At 37.1% G+C, this 22995-nt stretch overlaps 1 protein-coding gene across 3 annotated transcripts in view; it reads right to left on the bottom strand.

Moving 5' to 3' along the window:
* KSR2 (kinase suppressor of ras 2) overlaps positions 1 to 22995 on the bottom strand; it is a 202246-nt gene that overhangs the window by 124160 nt on the left and 55091 nt on the right. For all 3 annotated transcript variants that reach the window (XM_072415949.1, XM_072415948.1, XM_072415950.1), the window contains exon 4: positions 2059 to 2566. In XM_072415949.1, coding sequence (XP_072272050.1) covers positions 2059 to 2566 — 508 coding nt within the window. The remainder of the gene's footprint in view (positions 1 to 2058; positions 2567 to 22995) is intronic.

The following is a 22995-nucleotide window of genomic DNA, read 5'->3' on the forward strand; positions in this document are numbered from 1 at the left end:
CAAAAAAAATAAGACAGTGTCTTATCATCGGGGAAACAGGGTATATATCTAGATTGATATTATTACTATTAAATGCAAGCTGTAGTAAGAGTAGTACTGCTGTGGTTGCCTTTTTAGGAACATTGGCTACCTGGCTGTCTATGACTGCAGCACATTGGTTACTGACCTCTAAAATGCACACAGAATAAAGAAACACAATAAGGGCAGAGCTCCTGGTCTGACTACATTTGTTCCAGACCAGCTCTCTTGAAAATAACATTGCATTAGGAAAAAAAGCCAGTCAAATAGTTACATAGTTAGGTGGAAAAAAGTCCATCAAGGTAAACCACTTGGGAAGTATGCATATCCCAAATAAAAACCCTATAGACATAGTTGATCCAGAGGGAAAAAAAACGCTGGTTCAATTTGGTCCAACAGGGGAAAACAATCCTTCCTAAATCTGTGAGAGAATCAAATGTTCCCTGGATCAACAGTCACTGTTATCTTTACTTTAAAACTTTACCACCCAGTTATATTCTGTGCTTCTAGAAAAGTATCCAGCTATATCTCAAAGCAATCTATAGTACTTGCTGAAACTATTTCCTGAGGGAGTGGATTCCACATTTTCATCTTACTGTGAAGAATCCCTCCTTTATCTCTAATTAATTTCCTTTTCCTCTAGATGCAAAGAGTGCCCTCTTGTTCTTTGAAATGACTTTAAAGTGAATAATTGAAAAGTGATTTCTCTATATAGACCATTTATATATTTATACAAGGTGATCATACCCCCCCCCCCCTTAAACATCTCTTCTCAGGGGAGAATATACTTAGTTCTGCTACTCTCCTTTTATTAGATAGATGCCCTTTTCTGCACTCTCTACAGTTCAACAATGTCCTTTTTTGTGAACTAGTGCCCACAAGTGGACTGCATATTCCAGATGTGGTCTGACCAATGCTTTGTACAGGGGCCGGATTATGTCGCATTTTCTGCACTCTTTTAATTCAAGAAAATACTTTGCTAGCTTTAGATATTATTTTTTTGCTATTGTTAAGTCTATGATCTACCAAAATCCCCAGATCCATTTTTGACTCCCTCAAATGAAGTATGGATGTTGTTAGCCCCCAAGTGCATAACTTTACATTTGATAAGCTCAGCTCTTTGAGGACACATGGGTGTAATCCATCAGGTCCTGGTGCTTTATCAACCCTAATTTTATCCAACTGTTTCTCAGTCGTGTCAATTTTGAGCCATTGTGGCTCATTTAAGGCAGTGACATTGCCTATTAGCAATTTGAAATTGAGCTCCGCCATTTGCCATTGTACACACAAAGCTAAAAAAGGGTTAATAAATGTCCTTTTTCTTTACCATTACCCCAGTAATTGGGCCTGATTTAATATAGCTTTCCAAGGCTGGACAGGATACATTTGCATCAGTGAAGTTGGGTGATCCAGCAAACCAGAATGGATCAGGATTCAAAACATTTGCTGTCAAATAGCAAATGACTTTAAAGAAATCCATTACAGGTTTGCTGAATAACCCAGCTTCAATAATGCAAGTGTAATCTCTCCAACCTTGGAGAGCTTTATTAAATCAGCACCAATGTCGGGGTAATTAAAATCACCCATCACCACCACTGTCCCAGCCTGTGCAGCTCTTTCTATCTGTGCAAGTAGTTTATTCTCTATCTCTTCTTTAGCACTGGGGGGACTATAGCAGACTTCAAAAATTAACTGTGTATTATGCATGCCCATGTGCAACTCCACCCATAATGTCTGAACCTCATCACATGCTCTATCAACAATTTCTTCTTTTACATTCACATTAGCATACTCAAAAGAGGAAGTCATTAATGACAGCCTCCATATTATCTCACTACACTTTTTATTCAACAAAGCATATTTAATAAATGGAGCTGTAGTTTGAAAAAAACCTAGTCTACTGAAACTAAACATTTTTTTTATAAACCACCTTAACATGAGGCCTGCAACGTTTTTGATTGATTTTGTTCAAAATTAGACTTTTACTAGAGGCTCCAAAGATGGAGACACACAGATCTAGATTTTTTTACATTCACTTACTTGGGGGTATGGGATTCATCCACACGGTGTCCAACTTGGAACTCATGAGACTTGCTTCGATGCAATGAGGTGAATCCAGGTATAAGGTGAATAAGCTTCCGTGATGAAGGTGGAGGGGTGCCAGGGGGTTTCAGCTTGTTCCTCCTCCGTACAGGAGGAGTGCCTGGAGGGGTCATAGTGGTAACTATGTTAGGAGTTCGTGGGGGATTGTTGTGTGCTGTATGGCGTTGGCGGGGTGATGGTGGCAATGAGCGATGCCCAGTCTCTGATGTTTGGCAACAGCCTGTATATGCTTCAACAGTCAACCTGTCTACATTAGTGTACATAGATCCAAAAGCTACAGGCAAATGGCAGTAGTGCTGGATGCATTTGGATTGTAATTTGGGGCTCTGGGAAAGGTGTGTTCGAATCCATTGGGCTGTTTCTTGCTGGATGGCAGAACTATTTTCTTTTGCAGCTTCTGTAGCTGGCCACTGAATGGCCCAGTCTTGCTTGGACAGGCTGCTTCCTACAAGTAAAACAGGCAAATGTAAAGAAAACATGATATATGTTGGCATTGTGAATTGTGTATTTTTATAGAAAAAATGCACTTTTAAATATTCAATTTCACATACGCATTAATATATTTAAGGATACTAATCTATTTTGCCAAAATAAACTCTTACCACAATCTTTTCTTTTCCTGTACCATATAAGCTGTTATTACAGGTCACGGCCAGTGTAAACATTGCTTTATTTACTATCAGTTCGTCCACAGACTAAGATGGGGTGTAAGATTCAGTAAGCCTGATTTATTAAAGCTCTCCAAGACTGGAAAAGATAGACTGTCATAGGTGATTCTGGATGATCCAGCAAACCTGGAATGGTTTCCTAAAAAATAATTTGATATTTAGTTGGCAAATGTTTTTAACCCTGGACCAGATCCATTTCAGATTTGCTAGATCACCAAGGTTCTCCCATGATAGTTTATCTTCACCAGTCTAGGAGAGCTTTAATAAATCAAGCCCCTATGTGTTCATTGCCAGAAGCCATACATAATTATGCTGCAAATAGCTCATTTTGGGATCACCAGTTCCTAAAAGCAGGCAGTTCTTACACGATTTAGCTAGGTTTCCCCCTGCATTATTTGGTTTCAGACAGGTATTTGCAGAATGCTGTATGCAAATCTACATGATTTGGGATGCCTTTTTAGTTTTTAGTACAGGTAAATGTATAAATGTTTAGCATCCTTTCACTGTTAATCTAGATCTACAATGTCTCTACAATTAGATCGCCACAGTATATAACTAACCATCTAAAGCAGACAACATTATGACATTAGTTATTTTTGGCACTTTTGGAACCAAGAATAGCAGCAAAAATAATTAACAGATGATGCAGATGATAATGAAAGACAGACCTCAACCATACCTGCCTATTATATGATTTGTTCTAGTGAAAAACTGAAACATGAGATTCTTTGTACACAAACAGTTATGACAGTATCCTTGTGAAGACAGCCAACCTGATTATTTCTAAAGACAAGAATGTCAGCAATGCCAACAATAATTTACCTATAAAACATCAACTCCCATCAAGCTTACTATGCATCCAATATTTAATTTTAAAGTATTGTCTTTTAAATTGTTTGCTTTAAACTATACCTATACCTAAAAATACCTATAGAGCAGCTGGGGTGGAGAGAAGAAACTACGTTACTGGGTAAAAAATGTAAAGGTAATTAAAAACATGATTTGCCACTAGAACAGGAGTAGAGTGGAAATTTTCCAATGGCCCTTCGCTGCTTTATCCAAAATGTGTAAAAAGTGTAAAAAAAAAAAAAAAAGAAGTTTGACTGATTTTCTGAACAACAACAATCTACTTACCTATAACTTTTAAAAGGTCTGATTATATTGTAAATATTTTCACACAATATCCACTTAACTTCTTCCAAAATGAACACATTTTTCACATTTGATTCACTTAGAAAATGTGTGATTCAAATTTGTTTCATGATATACAGATTTTTGTAGTCAAATTCAATGTGAAAAAAAAATATGTATATTTTAGATAAAAGTCGGGTGAAAACATTTTACAAATAGAATCATGGGAATTTCCCAGGGTAAGTAAGAATAATATTCTTCCGATGTAAAAGTTAGAGTTGTCAAATACAAACTTCCATGGCAATTTTTTATTCAAAGCAGTGCCCATTTAATTATTAAGTCATTAATGTGTAATAACCAGCAGTCACCTAATAAAAATGGTAATAATAATAATTATAATAATAATCATATTAATAAATGATGATTCCAGAAAACTATAAGGCTATGCTATTAGAAATTATTTTTGGAAAAAAAAAATACTGACATAAATGTGATAATCAATAGCATGAAATAGGATTATGTAGCAAAGGTCCCAACTGTCCCTCATTTGGAATTCAAGGGGCTCACAATCTAATGTCCCTACCATAGTCATATGTCATTATTACAGTCTGAGGTAATTTTCTTTTTTTTGGGGGGGGGGATTAATGTTAAGATAGATGTCATATCCGAATGTGAGTTGAAAAAAAATAAACATACAGAATATTGCAGGTAATGTTAATACTGTTCATTTTCCATGCTTACAAGTAGAAGCAAAAAATGTGGCTGTTAAACACTCCTGGAATCCACTCTGCACAGCTAGGCTAGAATTGTTTTCAAGCAAAAAAAAAAAGCTTGTGTAGGCATCTGCAAGATGATGGAGATATTTGGATGACCAAATGACCCAGAAGCTACATGGAGCTTCTGAACAAATGCTGTGGGAGCCTAAAGCCTACAAAAGTATGGGAAAGCCGGCACAAGACAGACAGACCTATTTATTTTCATTTAAACTATTTTATAAGCATTTGTTGGCTGTAAAGCCTGAAGAAATGGAGGTCTGAACATGACCTTCGACAAACTGCTAGGTACATCCTAATACCCAGTGATTCCCAGGTTCTATTGAGAATAATGCCAGGTTTGCTTTAAAACCAGACCTACAGACCACCAAACAAGACAAAGAAGAGATATATTTATGTTTCTGAAACTATAAAGAATCATATGACTCCTTGCAGCATCCCCTCGCTCCACATTGTTCTCGATGAATGTAGCTCCTAATGCCCAGAGATGCTCAGAAGGCCAAAACAAAGAAAAAGTTTTTGTAATTAGTACAATCTGAGGCTTGTTGCTGTCCCATCTAAACTTGCTGCCCTAAGACCTGGTCCAGAAATGTCATTATAGTAAATACAATCCTGTCTGTAATTAGTAAGCAGTGCATACATTATGTTGTGACAGTAACGTAATAACCTACCTGAATTTCAGATAAGATATTTATAAAAATGCATTACCTGCAAAGCTTTCATTTATTGTCACTGCAAGGGCTATAAAGATTTTATGGCTAGAAATTTATTAGGTGTTACGTATTGCATTATGCCCTATAGATATTCTGCTTTGGCAGATCCCTGCCCATAGAGAATCTTTATTGCCACTCTGGAAGTGCAAAGCATTTTAACCACAATTGGATACACTTCAGTGCAGGGAAAATGACAGCACACATCTGTCTCCCAGTTGTAAAAGTTATTTTAGTAAAAAAAAAAATAGAAAAGAATCCCCACATTTGAATACATGCAGCAAGAACATTGTTTTTTTTAGCGAACCTGTGTACATGTTGTTTTTACATTGTGCAGTTTTCAGAGAATGTAGTGACACTGCATGATTAAAGAAATACTCTCAAAGGGGTGTTTAAGCAGTCATGGTTATAATTCAAAGCTATTGGGTGGCACTCTCCTTGTGCTAGCACAATGATATGTTGGGATTAGGATAACATACAACAGCTATGGGTACTGCAGAGGCAGTGGAATGGGGATCATGATACTGGTTGCTATAGAGCTGTGGGCCAGTGGCATGTGGTGATTTACCATGATGAATATCTCTATTTTTACTGTAGATCTGAAAGCAAAAGTTACCGGTAAGTTACATATTTACTTCCCCCCATCCTTGCTTACAGCTTCAGCCAAATTCTGAGCTCTCCTGATACATCATGATGCAGAGGGCAAAAGGAGAAACAGGAAGCAAAGGATTCCAATAACTGTATAAAGGAAGGTTCTCAATTAGATGTGCATGGGGTAAAGATTAAAAGGGGTTGCAGAAAACTCATATCTATCCTTTCATTGATGGCCAAGACAGCTATACTACACAAACATATAAGTCCCAACCCCCCTACCCTATTCCTTTTTTTTTAAACTACTTGCTAATGATCCCCCAATCTTTTTTTAATAAACAGTAGTAATATTGTTTCTTTCTTCTCTTTTGTGCAACATTCCTTAATGTTAAGGTTAGCTAATTGTTCTTTTTTTACTTTATTTTTACCCTTTTCTTTTTCTTTTACTTCAAATTAATGTGCCTGCACAGAGTTGTTAATATCTATGCCTGTATCAATGCCTTCTGTTCAGTTATACGTGTGCAATCCTTGTGAACATAAATAAATTACAAAAAAAATTACAATAAAGAGAATCATACGGGGGGCACTATAACGTGTAGTGCTATAGCAAAGGATACTAAAAAGGTAAACCACTTAAATGGGGGCAGTTTAGGAAGAGGCACTAAAACAAAGAGAGCTATAAGGAGAAATACTGTAAGTGCGGTACTGTAACAAAAGTATCTACAATCAGAAATAATATAATGGGGCATTAGAGTTTCCACAAGTGTTTTTAATCCTTTGTTGCATTTGAGGGATGCTGATGTATTGTAACCCCTTTGCAGCTACAAACTGTATACATGCACACCAGCAATGTTTGCATGGCATTTCTAAGATCAGGTAACCTGACGATAAAAGCAATGGAACATGTCTGCACAACTTGTGTTAAAAAGGCAAATCATAGTCCTTTTGGAGAGTAAGTGTAACAAAGCAGGAACACAAATGGCATTAAACATTTTTCTTGTAATTTCAAAATAAGGATTTCAATACTAATAATATTATTATCAAACTGGATTTATATAGTGCCAACATATTACGCAGCACTGTACAATAAATACTATTTGAAGTGCCTGCAAAAAAATGTAATTTCTTTTCAGATAACACATAAACCATTATTGTAATGAAACGAAATGAAAGGTTTCACTGACCGGCCTGAGCATAAGAAATACCCTAGTTTAATTTTTTTTTTTTTTTTTTTGTAACTAGTCATCCCAGAGCAGAGAAGAGAGGGCAGAACAGACATATTCAATCTCCAAAGTGACACCACAGAAGATAAGGAAAGCGTCTTCTGTTTTCTATATGATATTCTCTTCTCCATCCCTTCTGGGGATTGCAGTTATCAAAAGAAGCTACGATTAATTACCAGAAGTGCCTCCTGCAGACAAGATCCTCATTATTGCAGTCAGAAACCTTTAGAAATGGCCAACTGCTGGACTGAGTAACAGATATCATTTTCCGCTGCTTTTGATCATCTTCCTTAATTATATAGAAGTGGAATAGACATGCAAATCTAGTAATGGGATTTAAAAGAGAAAAGTTGTTTTTTTCCACTTAATAATTTCTTTTCCGTTTTTATTTTGGTTAATAAGAGCCAATCTCCTTAATCTTTCTGCCTTTTTCTTTGTGCTGGAGACTGAAGTCATGCCTTCCCATTCTACATAATAAAGATTTTTCTTGAGGTTTTTTAATAGGGAAATGACAAGTTTATAAAAATTACTTTTTTTTATTCAGTGCAGTACTGATTATTTTATGCCATTGTGTCTTTACAAATCATACAGCAAAGCTAAATACACATTTGAAATACATATGTGTTGACAAAATATTTTTAATATCACACAGCTTGTTTGAGCCATTAACCTTTGAGATCTAGGTATCCTTTCTACCTGGGATAGCCAGGTTACTGAATTTACTGTTCTCTAATGCAATTAAACAACCAGTTCTGACAGTACCTCTGATCTGTTGATTGGACAATGAAGAAACATCACTACACTAATAGGATAATTATTCTGCTCTATCAACCTGTCAGCCATCTCCCAAGGTTAGAATGACAACACCCAGAAATCTAGCATAACCTAACTGTATTTTAGGCAATTACAGATAACTGATATAAGGACACTTAGGTAAGTATAGTGACTTCATGAAAAAATAGAATCAAAACACAGTAAGCCCTAACTTAACAGCGAGTAAGAGCACAGCTTTCAAAGGTGCTCCTAAAAGGAAAAATGTAAGGGAAAGTCACAGTCCCTTATTTAGATTGTCCAGAAACAAGTGGTACAATTTCCTAATGGTTTTAATCAGCGTATGTAATGTATGTTTGTTAGGTGTGTCAGCGCCACACAAAGTGAGGGAAGGACAATGTTTGCATTAAGGTGAAAAGTAGAAAAAGAAAATGGGGCTTACTCAACAAAATAACACATTCTAATACCCTCCAAGCTGATATATTAGCTACAGTTATTTTATTTTTTTTTGCGATAAAGTAAGGGCATTTCCATAATACTTTTAGAACATCTTTTTCTGTAAAACTGAAAGAAATAGAGAGATCCTAGGAGGGTAAAAGAGTACATACGGCGGGAGGGGGGGGGGGATCATCAAAGTCACTCCAAACAAAAGCCTGAATAAGAGAATTGTTGGCTAATGTGTATTGTCAATAGAAAGTTAAATGGGAACTAACATTCTATTTTAAAAATCCGCGACCAAGCATGGCTTTATTGCAGAAGGATACAGGCAATGTCTCTTCTACAATAAAACATTGCCTGCTTGATCTTTTCATGTCAAAATCGCTGAGCTCAGGGATGGTGGCTGAAGAATCCCAGTTTCCTCTGATGATGAAAACAAGGTAGAGGAAAAGGAAGAATATGATGGTGCTTGCATCATAATGGGAACAGGTGAGTGCAAAAACAGTTTAGTTTTGCAAAAATTGCACCATGGTAAATCATACCAGAAGTAGATATGTGAGTCTTTACCATGGTGGGTTCTAGGTTTGTGAGCCTGTATTATGGCATCATATACTGATTGGTCCTTAGCCCTTAACACCTCAGCTTTCATAATAATTCTGTAAAATTAGAGACTAATAAACAGAGTAGAAGACTTGATGGGGAGTCCAGAACTCCGCGCAAACTGAGGCTCAAATCTATCCTTACAACTTTTCAGTGGATGGGTAGAAATCCTCTCCCATAGTCGACATGGGGATGTTAAACACCAACTCAAGGCCAGCTTAATTGGAACACTCAATCCAGTGACATTGGATAACATGGAACCCCTGGTGTGTAAATTTCCAGGATGTTCATTTGAGATTGCAAGTGAAAAACACATATCAGAGTTATGGACTAAAATTCTATTTTGTAGCCTAGAACTCAGAAACTGGTAAAGGACAGAAGCCAATTCCCCACCAAGCATGGCTGTGCTGTCTGGTGGGCCCCAATCCAAACTCGTCTGAAACACTAAGGTGGAGGCTAAAGATTTCTTTAAAAATCTTGAAATGGTATATGAATAGGTAAGTGATTTAATCTTTAGTGTGATCTCTAAAGAAGGAAGATTGAAATCAAAGATGGCTTTATTTAGTCGGGAAACTGGCTAAGGTTTTGGACTAGAGGGTCTAAAGGTGGCTTAGATTGGATATTATTTCTGTGAAAATTTCTCTGTAAATGGGATATACTTTGGCAAGACAAATGTCTTTATAGTGATTTCAAATCTTTAATAGATACAACTGTTGAAAAGGAAATAAGGAAAAATGTTCCAACTGTACTTTTGCTTGTAAGAACAAAAGCGTTCCAACTTAAAGGCAGCAAAATCTTTCTTTATTAAAATTTCACACTCAGCCATTTTAAAATCTAGTCAGCTAGAATTTGGTAACCATGAGGTAAGAGGTATCTTTAACCATAAGGTTAGAGATATCTACATTGCAAAACACAGAGTTCATGATAATGATAACAATTTTATATGGTTGAGTCTTTTAGGCTACCACTTTTCCTGTTTTGTACTCTTGCTTTACATAATAATTTTACTACCAGTTCTGTACACAAAATTGTATTTTATATTTTAGTGTATTTACTTACTATAAAATAATGACTATAATAATATCTATAAAAAATAATGCAGTAACAAGCCAACATGTACTCATGTTAGAAAATAAATGTTAGAAAAAAACGACATTTGTACATTTATAGGAGGGATTATATATGTAGACGATTCAAAAGATACAATTACAGTGGAACTAAAGTCTCACTTTACCATGGGTGATTCAGTCAACTATTTATTGCAGAAAGGGGATAGTGATGTCCCTTCTGTAACAACTGCTTTTATCTGCAGAAGTTTGCCACCTAGCTGTCCAATTTTGTTTTTTACCAGGAATACGCACAATCCTGGCTTCACTTTCCCATGACGGGAAAAAATGTTACATCAACTTGGTCCCGCCAACCCAAATGGCCTAAGATCATATACAGAAAGAGGAGTAGGAAAAAAATGGTGGAGCCCTGCTACGGAACAGGGACAAATGGCTATCGTGTTTTTGCAATCAGACTTATTTACTAACCCATAGCAAGCAATCAGCAAATATCCTTTATTGTACCAGTTGCTTTAAACGAATAAAAGTTCATTTTTGGTTACTTTCTCTTGAACTATGCATCCCATCAGTGCGCACTACAATTACTTCATGATTGATCCTAATTGTATTTATGGCACTGACTTTTTTTATATTGTGAAAAGTCCTAATTCTATTCAGCAACGATTATGACATGTTAATCATACTTGATATTTATGAATTCAAACTAAAAAAGAAAGCCTGTTTACCAGCAGGAGAGTAAAATACACGGGGGATGGGATGGTATTGTTGGAGGCCACGCTTTAGTGACACAATCACACAGATAATATGAGTAAGGAACAGGAACAAGAAAAGCCCCAAGCTGTTCAGAAGACATTATAATTGTATCTTGGCATGTCTTCTCAAAACAATAATGTGCAATCCAAAAACCTTCAAACCACAGATATGATACTCTTCCACGGTTTTCATTTTAAGACCTGATATAATAAAGGGGATCAAATCAATTCATCCAGTTATTGTGGTTATGGCCTTAAAATATCTGCTCTCCTGGAACCCTGATTATACTGTTTCTGCATTGATTTTTTGTTTTCAGTTTTACAACTGTACTAGTTTTTTGTAGTGCTGTTGCATTTTATATATCTTTAGTTTGAGATGCTTCTGAGATTATTCAGAATTCATTTGCATCTGCATTTGATTGACAATTGACCTGCATTGGCTTGCTTTTAGTGGGTCTTGCATTACTTTAGCATGGGAATGTTCTACTTTCTCCCAGACACTCACCCACCTATACCCTGTCTTAAGCTACTCTGTCTCTTTTTACAGTTTATAACTATTACAAATATATTTGTATACCTACTGAGATATCAACATTCTCTTTTAAATGTTTTTGTGGTTTGCTCTTTTGTGTAATTTTAATATACTTTAACTACAATAAAACATAGCAAATACTGTCTACTGTTATTCTGTAAGCCTTTTGTGTATGCTTCATACATTATAACTTTTTTTTTAGCACAAATGTCACTGTTGACTGGCCCTGCACACTGGAGAATGCATTACTGCTTAATGATAGATTCAATAGCTATTACATTTTTTTTACAGAACAGTGCAACAAAAGACCATTAGTAATCAAAATTAAATAAAAAAACATAAACAGGTGACCTTCATCAGAAATGACATTATAGCAAATGGATCAAAAGAAAGGGGCACACACAAATGACTTGCAAGGAACGAGTATTGCTTATATGGTTATTACAAATGAGTCTTAACACCTTCTAAAACTAAGCAACCTCAATATGAATAATGGTAATGTCAATATGATCTAAGGCATTCATTTCATGGTTTGGCTGCGGAGGCCATCATCTACCTTTACTGTGGAATTTAAAAACCTGATCCATGCAGGCTTGGAAAGTATACAGTGGAGCTGTGATTGATTATGTAGTCACATGTGTACCCTGAACAGAAATGTTTAGAGACCTTTTCTAAGATGTTTATATAGTAGAACTGGAGTTAGTGTTTTGAGGTCTGTCTCACTATCCGACATTAGATACGATTTATGGGCCTGATTTATTAAAGCTCTTCAAGGCTGGAGAGGATACATTTTTATCAGTGAAGCTGGGTGATCCAGCAAACCTGGAATGGATCTGGTCCAGGATTCAAAACATATGCTAAAAACTGAACACTCTGTGGGTACTGCTGTTGATAGAAGAAGTGTTGATGAAAAGGAATATGTTGGACCTATAGAGAACTGGACCCCTGCTTTGTGCAAGACACCTTTATATGCTGTACAGGGTATTTTGCCCTTGCTACAGCACTTGTTAACTGCAGTGTAAATAATAAAAAATATTTTATTTATAATTGTATATGCAGCCTTGCTACATTTTAGTTATAAGTAAATACCAAGTTATCAGAGGTGGCATCCAAAGGCCAAGGTGAACTACCACCATTTATTTAATCATGATTGAACTATGAAGACAAGTTGCATTCATAATTTACATGGTACTGACAGCTCTTAATCTGCATAATCTATCACTGTATAAACAATCCCCTGCCCTAAAACAGGAGGTGGCATTGTGGAAAAAGAAAATACAAATAGGGAAAAATAAATCAAAGGAATCTACATTATATCTCCTAATACATGGGCAAGAAGAAAAACATAAAAAAAAGCAAAACTTTCATGGAAGGTAGACATTCAGAAAAAAATGATGATGTCACAAAACCCTTCTTGCATATATTTTCTTTAGAGATGGTAAGTAATTTTTAACTGCTGTTAAATACTGTTTCAATCTGAGCACGAGATGTGGTGACTGTGAGAATAAATTGAAATGAACAAAAGCCACAGGCTGTTCCAGATTACTTTCCTTTTTAAAACAATAGCCTTGGTTTTAAAATCAACTTACTACATGCTGTCATTCAAGCAATCAAAATCCAACAGGATCAATCTTTCTTTGAGCATCATACATTGTAGTGGTGCTGCCTACCTCTGAGAACACAGAGGGGAGACTTACAAGAATAGTTCTGAGAAATTGTATCCACTTTAAAAGGCAATGGAAATCCTGGGATCAGTGAAACTTGGCTATAGCAGAAATGTGGGTATTTGTTTTAGCACATGGCTGCTCTGGATTACAAAATTACTATATGTGTTCAATTATTCAGAAGAATGGGATTTATAGGGGATTGTACAACCGAAGAAGCTATGAATAAAAAAAAAAATCTGATTTTTTAATACTGCAGGCCAAGATATGTTTGTTGATTCGAAAAAATGTTGGCTGTAAACATCAAATATGTGAGTGGTTTCTGTTCATTATAGAAAGGAGAATAAATTTACTTTTAGAAGTCTCACTTTCCTTCCTATCCACAACTAAAATAAATGTTTTGGCTTTAAACATATTTTGACTAACAGCCAAAAAAAGCCAGTTCACACATTTACGTTTACATAAATTACAATTTAGTCTAAAAGTCAATGCATACTACTTAGCACCGGTCTTAACACATTCTCTCCTGCTAGTGACTCTTACTAGTAGTAGTAATTATTAGTACTACTACTTGCAGTGATCCTTCATTAAAAATTTAATTTGTCACATAACAAGAAAATGTTCAAAACTGAATTAAAAAAATCCCTGTTTGTTGGCAAATAATGTTGCCATACTTTGTACCACAATTTACAAAATTAAATGTATACTTTTTCTCTGGCTCTGGATAAAGTTGCCCCTGCCACCTTCCTTTACCTGCCAACCCCTGACCCTGGCACAACAATCACACCAAACATCTACAAAAGACTGTTCATGCATCTGAGCGCAGGTGGAGCAATTCTTGCCTCAGCGCTGACTTCATGGACTACAAAGCCAAGTTACAAACTTTAAAACTAAACTCATTATCACTAAGCAAAATTATTTCTCTGCTGTCATTTCCTCTCAAGCTTTCAACCCACACAGCCTCCTTTCAACAATTGACTCCCTCCTAAACCCACATCTGCTCCCCCCACAACAACCTTCTCTGCCCAAGAAGACATTGCCACCTACTTTAGAGATAAAATAGACAAAATCAGACTTGATGTCTCTGCTCACCGAGCCACTCCAACTATACCCACCACCCCATCCACCTGTAAATCATCATTGGCTTCCCTCAGCCCTGTTACTGTGGATGAAGTCTTCTCTCTTCTCTCATCATGTTCATCTACTCCCTGTCGGTTTTACCCAATTCCCTCTGATCTACCTTTCCCTTTCTACAGGTATCTATCTCTCCACTTGTAAACATGCCAATATTCTCCCTATCCTGAAGAAACCCTCACTAGACCTCTCCATACCTTCTAGCTACTGTCCTATCTCCCTTCTCCCATATGTTTTTAAAATTTTTAAGCGCCATGTGCCAATGACCTCATCAGAGCTAAGTCTCAAGGCAACTTTTCCCTCCTTCTCCTTGATCTTTCCTCTGCTTTTGACACTATTGATCACCCCCTTCAATTACAAATCATGCGCTTCATTGGTATCAGTGACACTGCTCTCTCTTGGTTTGCTTCCTATCGGTCTGTATTGAAAAAAGGGAAGAGGCATGGAAAAAAAACAGACTTTTTTCAAAAGCCGGTCTTTTCCATACCCCTTTCCGCTCCCCTTTTTTATCAATATTCACAATTAAGGCTAGGCACCAAGACATCTTCCTGTTCATTAAAGACCCCTCCTCCCCCCCAATAAAAGCAGTCCTATCTGTCTGACCGCTTCTTTCATGTTTCTTTCAATGGTAATTCCTCCTCTCCTACCCACCACCCTGTTGGTGTTCCCCAAGGGTCAGTCCTTGGACTGGTCCTCTTTTCTCTGTACACCTCCTCCCTTGGTAATCTCATATCTTCCTTTGGTTTACAATACCATCTGTATGCTGATGACACTCAAATCTATCTGTCCACCCTACTTTTTACAGTGACTTTATTCCGTTCTTGCAACTAACACTGGTCAAAAAGAAATGAAACATCTTTGTATTTGTTTCTTGCCTTTTTGTCTATAGTGTACATAGAAAACGTAATATTGTTTTTCTCATTTTAAGGAACATGGTTCAAGGACAAAGTTATTGTCAAAAAACAGGCTCATTGTGGAAGTAGAATCTGTCTATAATAGATATAACGGTATAGGAGAACTGAAATAGAAAAAAAAGTGAAAAAAACAAAAAATAAAATAAACACATTGTTTGCATCATACTCGCCAATGCAAAGGCCCTTTAATTAGCTTACAAAATATTTTTCAGAGGGATTATTTCTTCATGGCACAGTAAGGCACAAATGTAAGAACATTTAATATTTGTTTTACTACATGGTTCATTAGAACAGAGAAGTCGGGTCTACCTTACAAGCATCCCCATTTCTTGACAATTCCTGTTATTCCTATAAGAAGAACATGCAGATTGCAAGAGATGTATGGCAATGGTCACTCTGACTGACAGCTCAACTGACAAGTATGCACACCTGGCACCTTTCTGCTTTTGATAAGTCACTCAAGGTGGTTTTTTTGACAGGATTTACCTGTCACATCAGGAATGATATCCTTTTTCCTTTCAAACTCTTGCTGAGTCGGTGACCCAGAAACCACTGAATATATTTAGTTTTTCTCCTGGTGTAAAAGGTCAGCATGAAGTTCTGACTGTATATACACAGCCATCAAAATCATTTTTTTTTCTGATCATGAACTGAATTCATAGTAGTTTTGGGCCATTACAATTTACACCTGTCTTTCTGTTTAATTCCAGACTCTTATTATTTTTAACTACATGTCATTAGTTCTTGCAGAAAAAGGATTTCTGGAGAGCTACTTAAGTGGATAAAAAAAAATCTAATCTCAATCGCATTAAATAATTTGGCTGTTGCCTAATGAAGTGTTATCAGTGAGGAATTGGGGAGGAACGGACTTGCAGGTAAAACAGTTCATGGCTTTCAAACTTCATCAGGTTTTTAGATGTGAGGATATAAGGATTCAGAAAATGGTAAGATCTTTGTCTCTTTTATACAAAGTTTATTTCGAGAACTAAATCATAAAACATATCCAGGTCATGTAAATGCAGGATTTTTAAGCAATCAGGACATCGGGCTTATAAAAATGGAACAAAGGGAAAGAGGGATACATATTTTAAAGGGGAGCTTCTTGCCTTACAGCACTAGGGTTCCAAATCTGAATCTTGTCCAGGGTGCTTTTGGCAAGCATTGTATCTTATCCTCAAGTCTGTATGGGTTTTCTTCAACATCCGAAACATATACTAGTAAGTCAACTTGCTTCCTCAAAATTGGTCTTAAGACTATATCAGTAATAATAACTGGTCAACTCCTCTGCGGGACAGTAAATTACATGGCTATGTACTCTGTAAGGGAAGAATTTAATTTAATTTGTAAACAGGTAAATGCATAATAAGGAAAAAGCTTACCTACATGAAAAAGTGTTATCTCACCACTCCCTAGGTTTTTTAAAGATACCATTGCTTATTATACTGGCAAAATGCCAGGGCATAAACTATGTGTTTTAACAGTACTTAAAATATCTCTACATGACATATATTTCACAATAAACAGAAAATCAACAAGTCTTTACATACAACCTTGGTGTCACCATAGTGGGAGACTTTGTTGCAGAACTACCATAAATCTTATTGATACACAACGCAGTAACAATGTCAACTACTTTGCTCACAAAACACAATATATAGTTGGAATATAGAGATTTACAATTATAAAAAATGAAATAACAAAAAATTGATTGGGATAATAAGTGTATCCATAAGCCTACAGTGTGTTCATAAGGCACCAACAGTGCCTGATTTTACTAAAACCTATATTCACATATGACAGGGCATCGAATCAATATTAGAATTAGATTTGCACTCATAATTTTTACTATACAGCTGTACAGCTAATTTATGGCAAATTGAACAAATATTGTTTACTAAGGATTAAATGCTCTGATATCTAAACATATGCCAGATGAGTGCCATTGAAGGTCCCCATCTGTTAGATATTTTGCATTTCCTACAGGAACAAAATCACATAACATGTGTACTGATATTACTTTAAGTAACAATTAAAACTAATAAAAGTACAAATGTCCATGCTACAAAGATATGGTACCACATTGCATATATTTGCATATATTTGTAATATAGTACACATGAGCAGAAGTACCATGGGTTTGAACATGGCACGCATGCATACATTGTTTTATACATGTTTGTTTGTGCATCTAATTTTAAATTCCCATTATTTGTAACATTGCAGATAAGGCTTGGAGGTGTTTCTTAGTTTAGCTCATATTTTAAACCCTTGGGAGCAATTATGCTGCTTTTCCAATTGTGGTTTATCTAATTTTATGGTAGATTCTTAACGTACAAACAGCACAACTTACAGCACAAAAGTTTAATTTTTTAAACATTTTAATACACACTGCAAATTAGAAATGTGATATATGCAATGAACATCAGTAGATATTTTGGAAGATCACAGTAGCTAGGTATGCTGATACAAACCCACATTTCAAGCTCACTCTATTTTACCTGTTCTTGTGCCTGTTTTCAGCAACTTCAGGCACACCAATTACCACCTCACTTACTTAAATAATGGCACTGAAAAGAAATGGGCTTCCTAGGATACCTTACATCACTGCAAAAATGAGTTGGCAGCATAAAAAAAAACCTTAAAAACAGAGTCACAAAAACCAAGACAAAACTACATGCAAAAAGAATTATACAGTTACTTTAGCTGTACAGCTGCTGGCTGTCTATCTTGTTGAGAATTCTTTCATCATTAAATTATTACCGGCTGTCTGGCCAGATATACAGCGGCTTTAATTTATCCAGTAATTATGTTGGTGGTCATTACCACCTTTCAACCATAAAATCACAACACTGCTGGCAACTGTGTAAGGAAGAAATATGTGATGCAGACAAGGTTCTATAACAGTAGGAGATACCATAATTAAAAACAAGAAATTCCCCATGCACAGTACAGTGCACATAAAAAGCACAACTAAAATAAAAGATATTGGGTAAAATGTTATGTTTCACTTTTGTTATAACGTTCCTCTGAACCTAAGCTGAGAGAGAGGATCAACCTAAAGTGGACCTAAACTGTAAGACGTAACATGGGCTTATGTCTGTCATAAACTAAAGTTATAATAGACCTAGTATGTTGTTGATTTCAATCTTGGCTTTTTAGAAAGTATATTGTTAATATGTGCTCCTGACCTCTCGGCCTTACACTGCTGCGCCAGTGCGGTGGAGGCTGTATGTGCTTAACCAGATAATTAAATGTATATTTCTACTCATATCAGAAAAAACTGGGGCGTTACAAAAATAAAACTGCATAGTGATCTTGCCGAGCACATAACCTGCTACCTGTTACACAAATATATCAAAAAGTTGATATTGGACATGTATAGGAAAATTTCGTACTTTACTAAAACAGAGAATTAAATTTTTTAAGATATAATGAAATTTTAATGTTTGGCTACTTTCATGTTTTCCTGCTAACCTTCATGTTTACCTTCGAAAACACAGAAAGCATTCATAAAAAAAAATGAAGAGACATTTATTGTAAAATAAAGGATAAAAGAAATTTTACAGCCGCTGAAATTCACAGAATGTATCCTCTTTTGAAAGGACCACATTGAGCGTGCATTGCTTTGGAACAGCACCTAGTTTATAGTGAGGCCCGCACCAGGGGGACTAGGTGTAAGGCCTGCATGATAGGGTGTGAGGGAAGCCCTCATTAGGTGCCTAAAGGGTTAATATGAGTTAAGAGGGGTGGGGTTAGCTAGGGATCAGGTGAGAAGTGAAGAGGGAGGCATGGCTGCAGGGTAGGGTGGCCGAGGTATTGGGGAGGCTGGTAGTGGCTCCCCTCCAGTTAGTGTAGGTGAGCTATGGCCTCTGAGGTACAGGCCTCCATTGCGCCTGAGCCCTGAACCCTTTGCCAAGGCTCAGCGCCATATTGGGAGCCCCCAGAGGGACCCTCCTAACCTGCCGGCAGGGCAGAGGTTAGAGAGGAATCCCCCACAATGACGGAGGTCTAGAGAAGGGGCTGCCAGGAAGCGCTTTCCTCAGTCTCTGGCAGGTGAGGCCATGAGAGGGGAGGCCTCACCTGAAGCAGGGACTCTGCATTTTGTGGGGGCCCAGCAGAGGCTATCCAAAAAGTGGGCTGTGGCTGCCAGGGGGTGAGAAGTAGCGTGCCGCGTGGTGAGGCAGAAGCGTGGCTTGGCTGGCCCTGCCTTTGTCGCGGCTATGGAGGTTCCTGGGTCCGGGGGGGGGGGGCCTCATCATAGCTTTTGGTCCTGTTGCTGGTGGGAGCTTCTCTGGGCTCGGGAGGTTCTCCTGGGGGCCGGCTGCAAGTAGGCCGCAATCCAAGATGGTGACGCAAATGCGGCTCCATTCCCGGAGGTTCCCCAATCTGAAGTTTTTTTATTCACTTTATGAAGTTTGTGCATCACACAATATCTGGACTTGGCATTTGTTTAGACTAAGGCTTTAAGCAGAATTTCTTATTAATTTCTATAGATCCAACATTAGTTGTGGCAACATTAGTTGCAACACTGAACTTGAAACAACTGTGTAGCTTTTTGCTAATGCTGTAGCTGGTAAAATTATGAGATTACATGTTTTTCCTCCTTTTCTTTAGAAGCAGTGGGTTGTCCTCTGTTCTGGACACATGGCCCTCATATCATAACATGTGAGCAGTGCCATGGCCAGGGTGATACCAGAGTCAACCTCTTTATGGAATGCCATTGACAGCCTGGACCAACAATACCTAGGTTAGATGAGACTTTATTATATTCTGGAAGTCTGGAAGAGAACAACTGGACTGTGAGATATGAGTCACTACTTGGCTCCTAAATTTTAAAAAACATTTCTGAAAAGTGAAGCTAGGCTACAACTTAAAATTAAAAAAATCATGTGTAGCAACTGTTTTTCCTCTTCAAGCAGTATGAAAATACTACAAATTCACAGCATGTCCTACTAGCTACTCAAAATTTGAGTTATGTATAGAGAACTTCCTAAAGATCAGAGATATTCAAACAGGTACTTAAAGGTTTGCAATGCTCAGAGTGAAGTAGGAAGGCTTCTATAAGGCTTCATTTAAATCAAACCTTGTTCTCCTGTCTAATATAAAGTCTAGTATAAATAAGAAAAAAAGGAGGAATAACTTGAATTTTTATGAGTTCCAAATAAAATGTCACATCTGCTGCCTGGAAATATGATGTCAATTTCCAAACAAAGCTGGTCCTGGCATATGTAATATGTTTCTTAAATTAATAACCTCCACAATGAAATCAGAACCCGAACTAAAGGACCTTAGAGTCTTTTCATATTCACACTGGAAACTTTCAATTGCAAATCCTTTTTATTTGGCAATTTACTAAAGGAAACCATTTGAAGAAGAGATGATGGGGCCAGTCGGTTGATGTTTTATGCACTCTTGAAACAAGAAGGTAACAGGGACACTCAATCTTGTCTTGTGAATGAGCAGCACATGGCCAAATAAAGAATTTGAGAACGTCTTGCTCTTTGCAGCCACATCATTCTTCTCCATTTCCTTTGTGCATTTAGAAATTGACAGGGCTTAGTTAAATACTCCATTGACAAATCTGTAATGGCAGACCATATTTTTTTTCCTCCACTTGAAATGGCTAATTACTCATCACTCCCTAGTCACAGGCCATTAGCTCCCAAGTCTCTGGCTGCACTTCTGAGAGACCATATCACATTAATCCTCCCTGAAGTTCAAAGACAGTTTTTTCACTTGCTGCCGCTTTATCGTAGATTCACTGGCATTATATTTGCAAAAGCCAAATATTACATTGGTCGTACTTCTAAGCATTACTTCACCCTAGATATTATTATAATGGAAAAAGGCATTTCATTAAATATCTTTATAGATGGAAATCCAACCAGATCTACTACATATCAAGAAAAGAAATTAAATAGATGCTGCTCATTGCAAGAGTGCAGATTATTTCACCACTTACTTACACGTAATTGTACAGCATAATTTTTGAACTGCATTGAAGTTAGTAAGTACTTATCTCTCTCTTAGAATATACTTCAGTGCAGTTACTGCAACATCTTTAAGGCAATAAATCCAATATATTTTTGTGGAAGCAGAATATCATTTGTCAAAGTGAATTATTAAGGGAGATAAACAAAAAAAACCGAGACATTCTATAAAAATATGCAGGGGAAGAAATAAGAGTGTCTGTTTGCCAAAAGCAGCCAATAACAATGTTGTTTCATTTTAAACTCAATAAAAGGTATGCACAAGATTGTGAATGCAATGAACATGGCCCATCATGCATCATATACTTTTGTATTGTATATTATAGGAGAGGTGATTTATTGTTGCTTGAACTTTAGAAAGTTTTTTGACCTCTCTAAAATTATATATATATTTATATATTTATTCTGTTTATACTCGAGTATAAGTCGATCTGAGTAAAAGCCGGGGTACCTATTTTTCCCTTGGAAAACAGGAAAATTGATTGATTCGAGTATAAGCCGAGGGTGGGAAATGCTGCAGCTACTGGCACCTTCCTTGTAAAATGCTTTTCTTTGTGATAGTGGGATGTTATAGGGTGAAGATGGGATTTCTCTAGAGTTGTATATTGTTTGGGGGGGGGGGGAGTATGAATATAATAGACAATATATAAATATATTCCATGATGATTATTATTGGGGTGTTAGGGACAATGATAAGTTTGCTTTTATGTGGTTGAGGTGGTGTCTTGAGATAATAATTTAGGTATTAGAGGGTGGTTATTCACATTCACTGCATTAAAACAAATAAAATCAGTGCATGTGGGTGAGCTTTTGAAATGCATGTTTCCATTTGCACCTTGTGATACTTGCCAAGTACAGTCTCTCTCCAGCATTGCAGCTTCAATAGGTCTTCTATCAGGTGTGGAATCTCTGGCCTCCTAACTTTCTTGTGCTGGAGATCGCTGTACACAGGAAAAGGGAGCAAGCACAGCACAGTGTACACACTAATAAAGAGTCGGACAGACAAGTAAAAGCCATGCTGTCACCCCTCAAACTGACAGTCATGGTCTCTAAAAACAGGTATAGGTAACCCCCAATGTATATTGTTAGCCTTGGCCTTAACACACCAGAGGTGTGTTGTGATGTAGGCCCAACTTGTGTGGGTCCCGCACAATCCGCGCCCCATTCAGTGACATTAGGGATTCCCTCCGCAGGCAGAAGGACACCAGTCTCGTCGGCAGTGCCCGCATCTCAATCGGGCTGATACCTGACAGGACCATAAGCCGAGGGTGACTTTCAGCACATTTTGGGTGCTGAACAAGTCGGCTTATACTCGGGTATATACGGTATATCTGGGGAAAAATGCCAAGAATACAGCCAGGGATCAGGACTATGTAACCTCTGTGTACATGATCAGGAGTCACACCATCAGTTATTATTCATGGCTGAAAAGGAGGAATGTGGAGTTGAAAGAAGAAAACAAGAACATGGCAGTGGACAGAGCAGTGAGAAACAGTAGAGTACTTCTTGTGTCAGCAGTAGAACAAGGTGAACAGAAAGATGAATGTTTCATAATATGTTTGACACACTGTAAAACCTCCAAATCTCTTTGTCACATTGGTAGTCAGTGCAGAGGAATTCTATACTGAACAGCAATGAAACATTGGTATGGTTACCTGGACCATCTATGTTACCAAGGCATTTACACTGACCAACAACATATTGGGAAGATTTACACCGACCACCAATGTAACAGGGACATTTACACTGACCAACAATAAAAAGGAGACATTACAACTGATTACCTATGTAAAGGGGACACTAACACTGACCACCAATGTATCAATGGTAATTAACTTACCACCAATGTAAGGGAACATTTACACTGACCACAAATAAAAAAAATAAACATTTATACGGACCACCTATATAACATT

Source organism: Pyxicephalus adspersus, chromosome 6, assembly GCF_032062135.1.
Source record: "Pyxicephalus adspersus chromosome 6, UCB_Pads_2.0, whole genome shotgun sequence".
Taxonomy (NCBI): domain Eukaryota; kingdom Metazoa; phylum Chordata; class Amphibia; order Anura; family Pyxicephalidae; genus Pyxicephalus; species Pyxicephalus adspersus.